This window comes from Octopus bimaculoides, chromosome 8, assembly GCF_001194135.2.
Source record: "Octopus bimaculoides isolate UCB-OBI-ISO-001 chromosome 8, ASM119413v2, whole genome shotgun sequence".
Lineage (NCBI taxonomy): Eukaryota > Metazoa > Mollusca > Cephalopoda > Octopoda > Octopodidae > Octopus > Octopus bimaculoides.
Window position 1 is genome coordinate 50411641 of NC_068988.1, and position 12076 is coordinate 50423716.

The following is a 12076-nucleotide window of genomic DNA, read 5'->3' on the forward strand; positions in this document are numbered from 1 at the left end:
TTGACTGTGAGGTAAGTTTACCGAGAAAATGTATCCATAGTATCTCACCATTAATAGTTAAAAACTATTTTGTTGAAAAAAGACAGTGAATGGATGATGCTAAACTTTCCCTGTGGTGAATTGATGGTGAACTTACCGGACATGACATACACAGACAATTTGTTTTCAGTGGTGAAGGCTTGTGGAGGAACAACCACATTTTCTGGAAATGCTGACCACAGAAAGTTAGTGTAAATGTTTGAACAACGTACCTCAGGCTTTTCTGTTAGAGTTCTCCATCTTCTGGCTTAGTTGCCTCTACCACAGCTTAGAATCCGACCCACCCTGGTAGGTTAAATTTGACCCTGGGTACTAAACCAGAAACTTATATGTCCTCTCACTCGTTTAAAAAGAATCATGTTCTTGGTTGGCCATTGTCTCTTACCTGCCCTTTGGCAAGCCTTGTTTTCACCTCACACATGCACACACACACACACGCACACACGAAAAGATAGATCAGATGTAGTGTGCAAGAAAGAAGACTGAACTTGTGTGGACATGTGATGCATATGGATGAGGACAAGCTGTGTGAAGAAGTGCTTCTCATTTAATGTAGATGGACCGTGTGAAAAAAAGAAAACCTGGGAAAACATAGGACAGGGTGGCGACCTCAGAATCTTGAACCTCATGGACTGGAACAACAGGCAATAGGTGGTTCTCTAGACACACTCACTTCAGAGAAACTGAGATTCTTGAAGCACAATGTGTGAATATATTTATAAGGTTGCTTGTTGTGGCTTAGCGAGTGACCATTGGTTTTGCACCTACAAAGGGCTTAGCTATATAAGTGGCTCATCAGATTCAAATGTGCCAGAGGCACATAACCTCTCCACAATTGGAGGGAGGAAACGTCATAGTCAGTTAATTTTGTAAACAAAAAATTCCTGGAATGAAACTTTATTGATAGTCTTGGACGATGTGGAGTTATCTCCCTTACATCGGTTTCCGCTGTATCTACAACTTTCAAAGTTGGCAGTGTTTCTCTAGTCGGGGAACAGTTGTATCCCCTTCTCACCTAATTTCCTCTTCAAGACATTCCCCAATATTCATCATTTACACTATTCTGCTGCTGTAATGAAATGTGAAGAGAACTGCTTACTTCAGATTTTTTTCTGATATCATTTGCCCTCACCCACCACTGTCTTTGTACCCAGAACCATTTCATAATACTGTCCTCTCCTCCCACCCCAAGTTTTACATTGACCAACTTCACAAACCACCAACTTTTCTATTCTCCACCACCATCTATCCTCTCCCATTCACTGTGTCTTCTCCACACTTATACAATCTACCCCATCACATCATTTCCTTCTCTCCTTTTCATCCATCCTCTCTCTTTCTTCCCCTGTCTACTGCATATTCTGCTGCTCTTCATCCTACCTGCTTTTTTTTTTGCACTGTCATTCATCTCCTCTCCCCTACTGCCCACCAGCTTGTCTATCATTGTTTGCCCCTCAGTCCTTCAGTTCTCACCTACTCTTCCCTACCTCTCCTGCTTATCATTTATTAACATCTGTAATATTCACCCTCTCACCCATTCCCTATCTCTAATCATCTCTCACTCTCCCATATACTCATGCAACCTATACCCACCCACACTTCCTGTTCTCCTATCCCCACTTCTGCTCATCTGGTATCTTGTAAATCCACTCTGACACCTCATCACTTCTATTTTTATCTTTTTCCAGTTCCGAGCTGACCACACATATACTCTCTTCTTTAATATGAGTAGCTGTGTAGCTCCCCTGCAGCAAGAAACCTGTTATGTCTTGTGCCTTTTCTCTCTCTCTCTCTCTCTCTCTCTCTCTCTCTCTCTCTCTCTCTCTCTCTCTCTCTCTCTCTCTCTCTCTCTCTTTCTCTCTCTCTCTCTCTCTCTCTCTCTCTCTTGTCCCTCATCTCATAGTATGAAGCCACCTCCTCTACTGTAGCATCCTTTAGTTAAAGGGGATCTTAGTCTTGCAGGCTGCATGATGACCTCACTAGGGTCAGTGCCATGGAAAAAAAAGCACCCAATGCATGCTGTAAAATGGTTGATGTTAGGAAGGACCTCGAGCCATAGAAACCATCCTAAAGTAACCATAGGGACAGAATACAGTCCTAACTCATTAGACCCTGTTGAATTGTTCAACCCATTCTAGCATGGAAGCCAGACATTAAATGATGATGATTATATATGTATTTGTATGTGTGTACATGCGTGCTAGAGATAATTTTGTAAATTTAGTTCTTAATTTGTATGCTGATGATTGCAACCTTGTGGCTCACTCAGACAATGATATTCATGAAATAATGCACCACTCCTCTCATGCTTGTTTGGTTTTTATTCTTACAATAAGTCTGAAGTAGATGTGAAAACTTGTCCTAGTAGAGCCATATGTTAAACTGAATATATTTGTCCAAAGGACTAGATTTATGTTGTGCATTTTTTGATGTGTGTACCTTGGCAGTCCTGCTTCCATGGATGGATCCCTAGGTTCTGAGATCAGTAAGAGCATTGGGACACTGCAGAAATAAGTCTTAGATGCAAAGCTTGGTAGAAAACTTCAAGTCCGTCTGACCAGATAGATCCCTTCTGCACTCATCTGAGAAATGGACTTCATATCTAAGACATATTAAACATAAGCTGGCACTCTGTTACACTTGACACAGAAGTGCTGCACACTGTGCAGTGTTTCAGTATGGAAGCTTGCCTCTATCAAGTATCGTGTATGATAGGTTGATCATGTTATCTGTCTTGATGATTTCTGACTCCCAAAGAAATTACTTCATGGTGAATTAGTTCTCAGTAAGCATCTACAATGTGGAGGTGCTTGGCTTGGTGGTTAGGATGCTGGACTCATGATTGTAAGATGCTAGTTTTAATTCCTGAACTGGGTTATGTGTTGTGCCCTTGGGAAAAAACACTTCATGTTGCTCCAGTTCACTCAGCTGATCAAAATGAGTAATCTTGCAACAAACCAGCATCTCAACCAGGGAGGAATATATATATACCAGACCAACTTGGAAACTAGCCCTATACTCTTCACTGAGTAATGTGGACTAACCTAAGCATCTACATTACAAACTAAGAAAGAGATTTTATGATGTTGCAAAGGACAGCATTATGTTCTTGATAGAATCACTGTTAATGGAGAACATCTCATACTGAAAGATGGACTATAATTAACAGCGGTTTGAGGAAAAACCAAGTAGCTTATCAAACACTGAAACAGTATTCATTAAATGCAGGCTGTTGAAGTTCTCTATGGTAAAGGGTCCAGATATGATCTTGTACAGTTTGTGGAAGGGCTGTCTTAGCATCATTTTAGATCCCTGGAAAAATTAATGCACTGGCTCCTATAGTATTATTGATGGCAAGCCACAGCATACATAGATAGAAATGGGTCCCTAGACTGGTAAGGCCTCCAGGCAACTGCCTGGTGTGCCAGTGCCTTAGGGTGGTCCTAGTCTGTGGACTGACCATATCACACTTTCAAAAGCTGGTCTTGCCATCTATGAAATGTCACCCAGCTGAGAACTTTTTGTTCATTATGTACAAAGGTGTGCGCATCAATTTCTGGTTTAGAAATCCATTTTGGGTGAAGGTACAAGGATGGATTAGCTATTTGATGTGTTTCTTGACAAATTTCTTTTACAAAAAAAGGAAAATAATAATAGTTTACAACAAAATCCAGACCACATAGTCATTTGAAGAGGCATGGCAGAAAAACTGTCAAACATGTTGCGACGAGTATGTCTGCAATGAGAAAGTGGTTGTGTCTGATAAAGTTGTATTGACCACTTTTATGTTTTATTCTTGTTTCATAATACTTACACTCACACATACGTACACATGCATACAGACATACATACATACAAATATGCATTTGTGTAGAGATATGACTAATACACAGCTGTTTTAGTAACATGTATTTGTGGTGCATATATTTATATACATAGACACATACACGCATACACCCATATATAACATTTGTACCTTAGTTTCATTTTAGATGATATGATGTAGCTTTTAGGTTTCTTTTATTTTATTTCAATTTTTGTTTGGGTTATTTTCTTTTTTCACACATTATCATGTTTTTGTTTCATTGTTGATGTGTATTGTCTCCCCTTGTTTGGCCTGTGTGAAATTCTAATGGCAACTTCCTTCTTTCCCTCCGTACTGCTGCAGTGGACACCTGAGCACAAGCAGTGACCTTGCTCTGTGCGGTTCTCAATCCAAACTCTCCTATCTGGCAGATATTCCGTAAGACATTCAGTTGCATGTTCTAAATGTAACCTGTCTACCTGTGCAAATCAAATCAAAAAAAAAAAAAAAAAAAAAAAAAAAAAAAAAAAAAAGAAAAGAAAAATAGTATATGTGTGCAAATGTGAATACGTATATATATATATATGTATGCTTGAATATATGTATGCGTTTATATACACACACAATTTTATGTATCTTGGTGTAGTATGTGTTAATGTTTGTGTGTGTGTGTATTATATGTATGTAATTTGAAGTAGTCTGAATGTGTGTATGCCTGCTGTTTATATGTATGTGTGCGTATGTATGTGTGTGTATATATACATATATATATGTATGCTTATGTGTGTGTGTGTATGTATGTGTGTATATATATATACATATATGTATGTATGTTTATGTGTATGTGTATTTATGTGTGGGTGTGTACGTGTGTGTGTGCTTATATAAGATGATGTGTGTGTGTGTGTGTGTGTGTACATATATAAGATGATGATTAAGTGTGTGTGTATGTATGTATGGACATATAAGTATATGTGTATGTATGGATATCTAAATATGTGTATGTATGGGTATACAAGTATATGTGTATGTATGGATATTTAAGTAAACGTGTGTTTATGTATATGTCTGTCTGTATAGTGTGTGTGTGTGTGTGTGTGTGTGTGTGTAATCTGCACCAGAATTAATGTTGTTCATGTATGTGTATGTCATTGTTTTGTTGTTTTTATACTATTTTCATTATTCTTTTGATATGTGTTATTTCTACATATTTCTAGCAATTCAATTTTCATTCAGTTTATACATGCAGCTTCTAGTTTTTCAGCTATGCATGACTATTTTTTATTACTTACTAATTGCACTTGGAATATTTTTGCCCATCTATACTGTTAACTGTGTCTTTAATCATATAATTATATAATTCAACCAAATAACTGGTACCTAGCAGGAATGATGCAAAATTGTGCAGAACACTGCTAAGGTACATTCTGTTAGCATGCTTGCATGTAGATATACCTCTAATTATGTTCAACACTTAAATATGTTGTTTGTTTTTTTATTATCATACACACCCTAGTAGTTTACACGATTAGAAGCCTCTTATGCTGGATGCCTTTTGGTTAATAAGCAAATACAGAACTACTATTAATCATCCTAACTGAAAGAAATAATTATTGTTGTTGCTGTTTGCTTCAGATCTCCATTTTTTGTTTGTTTTTTGGGGTCTTTTTTTTTTTCTTTTTCTTTTTGATCCATTTTAGCTACTAAATTCAGAACATTTGAATGTCTTCTCCATTACTTTGGAGTAGAAAAATGGTTCTTCCTTCTATATTTTGTTTTATTGTATTTGTTTTTTTTTTTTAGCAAATATCCATGTCAGTTTGTTTATTTGTAGTGAGAGCAAGTACTAGCCAAAAAAAAAAAAAAAAAAATAGCTGTGAATGCACTTCAAATTTTTGGAAAAGCTAAAACAAAATAATGAAACAAACACATACTGATAAGCACAAGCACAAACTTAACACAGAAACATTAACAACAATACCTTCAACAACAACAGTAATTACCCTTTGATAATGTGGCCAACCACAAGGAAACACTAGACTGAACAAGGGTTACATTACAAAAGAGAGTACCTCCTTGCCCAACAAATTTATCCTAGAATGGATAAGGAAGACAGTAATATTTTGCTTTTCAAAGTATGGAGGAAATCTCTATATGCCCTCCAAAGAGAAGTTAGAGGAAGTCCTGACTGGTATGCGACAAGATGAGTGCTCCATCAACTAGAGTAGCTGTTTGGCAATGTGTGCCTGAAAATGAGGCAAGGAGAGGGAGCTGATGCACCACACTTCTGCTCTCTGACTGATGCTGTTGTATATGGATAAAGTGTCTTTAGGAGTCATCAGACTCAAGATATTCTTAGAAGTCCTCACCCAAACATGTACATCACCTCTGTATGCACAAACAGATTATACTGTGTCACAAAAGAGATCAGAAACTAAGGGTCAATATTGCTATAAATATTTTTTTTTTGCTTTGATCTTCATATTTCTTTTATTCACACAGAGTGTGAAGATGAGGTCAATGAGATTGGTGTTGCAAAGCAATGGCTCAGTTGCTACATGTGTAGTAAATGCCACTTGAGGGCCTACATCTCAAATAAAGGGAAGACAACATCAGAGGTGGCAGCTTTTGTTACTGCTGTTTCCAGAGCACCGTTGATCAAAGTTCTGAGAGTAGCCACAGTGGAATCAAACAAAATTACATCATCCTCATTGCCATCAACACCAGGACCCAGTGATGACTGAAAAACCAGGTCACATCCAATCAGCACAGGACTAGCCAGAGTTTATGAGATGTATATTATCTATCATCTTTTGTAAATGAGACAGATTTGAGAAAGGAGTGAAACTATCGGGATAATAAAGGAATAAAAAGGTGAAAAAGAAAATGTTAGCTCAGACAGGAAGAGAAGCAAGATGCTGATGTTCATCATAAAGAAGCATTCATCTCACTGTTGTAATGGATCCTAATGTTTGTTAAACTTTGTAACCTGATGGAAATACTGAATGAATTTTTAAAAATTTACAAGAGGAATATTATGCTGACTGAGATGTAGAAAGGCTATAAGCACAAAAGATGTAGCTTTTAGTACAAAACAAAACAAAAAGCAACATCATAGTTTTATATATAGGTAACAAGCCACAAGATGTAGAAGGTTTTATGCTTCACGAAAAACTTGAAGATGTTCATGGGCAAATGTTGAGGACTCGCTTACCAGAAAGTAATCCAGGTCAAAGTGGTTCAGAATCATGAGATGCCCAGATCTTAGCCAAGGGATGCCTTCTTGTTCCTGTGTCAGTGGGTTGCTCTTCTGTGTAGACTTTGTATACCAAATATTGAATCAGCCTTACACACACACACACACACACACATCCCTACATGTTTAGTAACCTCTTTTGTATAGCAAGTTCTGTATTGAATGTATGGGTCTTTGTGTCTAATAAATAAAGGATTATCATTATAGGCTCTGTGACAACATTAGAAATTATTATTGGTGGGGATTTATGCTTATGTTAAAAAGTATTGTTATTTATGGGTACCATTGAGAAGTGTTGAATGTTTTAGCAAAACTTAAGTCTCAATTGGTTTCACTATTCAATTGGAATTGTTTTACTTTCCAAAAGTTAGCTAAACAATAACCTTGAGCAAGATATGAATGTAGCAGCTTCACATCTCTTATCTCTATGACTCTGGGGACTCTATTTCTAATGAAAAGAAATCAGGAGAAATAATTGCAAAGGTAGTAGAATACATGACAGAATACTAACAAGTTTGATAACTATATCCGCTTTTGGTGGCTGTGATAGTTGACACATGTCACCTAACAATATCTGTTTCATTTTGTGGCATTAAAGACAAACTCTGTTTTCACATTAAGAGGCCAGCTAAAGAAAAGATAAATATGTGATGAACATATTTAAGCGAGCACTTATAGCTATCTGACTCCCATATAGATTCCTCTTGAAAAGGCATGAACATCATATAATGTATCCCTCTTTGTATGAATTATTGTCAGAAATCATTGATTTTTATACAATATTACAGAAACCAAACTGGATATACCATGTTCTCTAGAATTTGGTATAACTAATTCTAGTTTCCAGATTTCTTGTTGGCAGCCACAAGGTTGATTTAAATTCATAGCAGTAACATACTGGAATTGAGTAAAGTATTTGTTGTTCTACACATTTACAATGTCCCAAAATATGATTATTTCTATTATTATTTCAGTAGAGACTGGATTGGTTTTAGAGAGTTAGATAAAATGTTTAAGAAGCAAGACAGCAATATATCTCATTGACAGATATAGAATGAGTACAGTTAAAGTGAAAGCTAGGATTCCTGCTTCTGTTGATGTTAGAAAATGAAATAGAAGATAAGATAGTTCCAAGCATGGTTCAATACCTCTGTAAAAGTAGATCTAGTTGTATATTATTGCCTAGTTAATATATACTTCTTCCCACAAGAAAGACTTTAGCTTGTGCATTAAGAATTAAGGAAATATCACTATTTCTGTTATAAACAGTAATAGTAAATATATTTTGTGTTTTGGTCTGTATTAAAGGTACAATGTCAGATATTTTAGTAATTTCTAATACCAGTAAAACATTGCAAACAGTTGAAAATTAGTAGATGGAAAGCATGTTTAAATCTTTTTAGTGGCAAGAAAGGTAACATCGAAAGATAAGTAATGAAATAAGACTAGGCTACCATCTAATTTCTCTATTTTCCTCACCGACAATATATGGGTTTTTTTTTTTATTAATCATAAAATAATATTGACTCTTTTGTTAGCATATTTCTCTGAAAATACACTGCCTGTTTCAATTAATTTTGAAAATAAGGAAGGATTTACTTAAATAACTTTGTCGTTATTAATTCGGTATATTAGAACATAAGTCAACATTTTAAAGGACGGTTTTAATTTCATCACTTTAAACAAGAAGTTTGTATCATAAAACCAGGAGCAGTCTCAGACAAGTTGGTATCAAAAGGAATTGAAAAGAAACTATTGATTTTTTTTTTTTTTTTTTTTTTTTTTTTAGCATATAAAGTTATAGTTTCTAAGAAAAGGAGCCTTAGTTGAAGACAATATACTCTGTTATCTACATTACTGATTGTAAAATAACAAAATACTAAGTCCATCGAAGCAGAATTTTATTTAAATTCTAAATAGTGATAGACGATTAATGCTGCACTCTACCATTTCTGTTGTGTAACTGCTTTATTTATTCTACATTTTTTTCTTTTATGTAAAAAAAAATTATTTGTAATACTTGCATGGAATAATTGTTTTTATTTTTTCCTTTTCTCCTTTTCTTCTTTTTTTACTCCTGTGTGGAGAATTGTAGATTTTTAGACTTAAACCCTTTTTCTTTCTCTTTATTCAAATACCATGTATTGCTACTATGAAATTTAAAATTCTTGCTCTTAAAAATATATGTGTATGATAATAAAACTGCCTTTCAACTCAGATGTTTTAAAAGAAGAAAAATATTCAGATATGTGTGTGTGTGTGTGTGTGTGTGTGTCTAAAATTTGCATGATCCCAAAGTAAGTTTTGTATGCTTTTCAACTTGGACTCTTGATGTGTAGTTGTAAGCTTTGAATTAGTTCAACCAAATTAAATGAAATGGTTGTAAACCATGCATTTCTGCTGAACATCCTTTTACTAGTATTTTTTTTTTTCATCAAGAATTCCTTTTATTTTCAATTTGTGAAAAAAATGTATCAGTATTTTATTTTTTTGTGGAGAGTAGCTTAACTGATTGACAGGTTAAATCTCCTCATAACTTGACTGCCATAAAAGTAAAGACCCCTTTCAGTTATGAATGACCATGGGGTTGACCTAGCAAGTTACCTTCAGGCATAATTCCAGGCAAGGTTGTTTATGGAAATCCTGCAGTCAACCATACATACCAGCCTCCCCTCTCCATGCCACCAAGGGAGAGGCAAAGGCTGATGTAGCTTGGCACCAGTGACATTGCAACTCATTTCTACAGCTGAATGAACTGAAGCAACGTGAAATAAAGTGTCTGGGAATCGAGCTCACTATCATATGATTGTGAGCTTGGTGCTCTAACCACTGAGCCATATCATGATTATTTCTATTATTATTTCAGTAGAGACTGGATTGGTTTTAGAGAGTTAGATAAAATGTATAAGAAGCAAGAACGCAATATATCTCATATGCAAATACTGGACACTTCATAAATTAAACAATATATTACCCTAATCAATCTGTTTAACTAAATATCTACTGACAGTTAGTAGTTCAGGATAACAGAAAAACAATATATGATATTGAAAACGTAGTGGATGTGATGCACCTGCATTTTTTCTACATGTATTGCATAGGAAAAGAATTTCCTGTCGGGAATTAAAAGTAAACTCCAAAGTCTATTTTAGTGTTAACTGTTATTCATCACTAGCATCATCATCATTTAATGTCCATTGTCCATGCTGACCTGGATTGGATGGTTTGACCAGATCTGGCAAGCTGGAAGGCTGTACCAGACTCTGGTCTGATTTGGCATGGTTTCTACAATTGGATGCCCTTCTTAATGCCAACCACTCCAAGAATGTAATGGGCACTTTTACATGCCACCGGCATAAATACCATTTGCATGACACCAGTATCTGCCACAACTATGATTTCACATGGTTTCATGGGTCTTGTTCTCTAGCATGACTTAATGTCAAGGGTCTCAGCCATTTGTCATTGCCTCTGTGAGGCCTAACACTTGAAAGGTGTTTTTTATATGCCAGCAGCATATTCATAACAATTATTAAATGATTAAACATATGGAGGTGACCATAACACTATATTTCATTCAGTGTTTTATTATATCTCTCACACACATATATATACACTGAAGTACGAAAAAAAAGACCTGAGGATGCTGACAAAGGACCAAGATGTTTGGCACTTTGCTATACTCAAGAAGACCTGTACTCCACAACAGTAGTGTTTGGTGGTGCCACGTAAAAGCTCCTATGTGGTGCCACATGAAAGCACCTGTGTGGGGCACCTGTGCAGCGCTTCATGAAAGCGCCAATGCAGTGTCACGTAAAAGAGCCCTTCCAGCGCCACGTAAAAGCTCCCATGCAATGTCACATAAAAGCGCCCGTACGGTGCCACGTAAAAGCACTCAGCACACTCTGTGAAATGGTTGGCGTCAGGAAGAACCAGCTCTGGGCAAACCGTCCACCCCATGCCAGCATGGACAACAGACGTTATATGATGATAATACATATACACACACACACACACATATATATATATATATATATATGGGAGAATATACAAATAATAGCAACAGACGAGGACAGGTGGTGTAAATAACAAAAGTATATATTAGTATGACGCTCGGGAATACGGAAAGTCTTTGACGTTTCGAGCTACGCTCTTCAACAGAAAGAATACGGAGACAAGGAGAAAAACATGGAGAAAAAAAATTGAATAGTGTTCAGTCAACGGTCAATCATAATAATATATATATAATGTTAACTATTTTGTTGAACGAACGTAAACGGAGGTGTTCAAGCTGGTGTTGATTCTGAGTTGGAACAATATGAGTTCATTCCCTATAAATTTTAAGTAAATACACAGAAAATGGGTAGGCTGGTGGAAAGCAAAACTTTTTAGTAACGGCTTAGTTACATCACTTTCATTTTCTGGAATCAGATCTTGCAGTCAAATTTACCTTTCATCTTTGCAAAGTCGATTATGCCATCAAAGTTTGGGTTAAATTTAGAAATCACTTGTTTTGTAATTGAAATTAAATAGCACATTTGTGGAATAAACGTAGCTGGCTACAGCTTTTGATAGGTTATTTCCCTTGTCGAAAGTATTTTTAGAGTTATATCCCCTTCAGAATAGTTTTTTTTTTTTAATAAAATAAAAAAGATTAGAATGTACACGGACTATTTTAAATTGCATTATTGCAACTGAAATGTAATATTGTGCGTGGGTGTGTAAGAGAAGGCTAGAGAGAACCGTTAGATTTTCCTTAAATAGAATATTTGTTTAACGCCATGAATTGTTTGACCTTTTTTTGTCATTTTTTTCCATACTGCAATATTTTTTCATTTGACGATTCTTGTATTAACTTTTGGAATTAATCTCTATTAAACATTAGTTGTGAATCAAGTACACACACATGCATTCATGCACTCTCTCTCTCTTTCTCTCTCTCTCTGTCTCTCTCTCTCTCTCTCTCTCTCTCTCTC

General features: G+C 35.8%; 1 protein-coding gene across 7 annotated transcripts in view; it reads left to right on the forward strand.

Annotated features, from left to right (window-relative positions):
- Positions 1 to 12076, forward strand: part of LOC106880564 (adhesion G protein-coupled receptor L2) — a 472327-nt gene that overhangs the window by 453720 nt on the left and 6531 nt on the right. For 6 of the 7 annotated variants that reach the window (XM_052970092.1, XM_052970094.1, XM_052970095.1 and 3 more), the window contains one exon: positions 4208 to 4282. The exons of the other annotated variant lie outside the window; for it this stretch is intronic. In XM_052970092.1, the coding sequence (XP_052826052.1) occupies positions 4208 to 4282 (75 nt within the window). The remainder of the gene's footprint in view (positions 1 to 4207; positions 4283 to 12076) is intronic. 7 annotated transcript variants of the gene reach the window in all.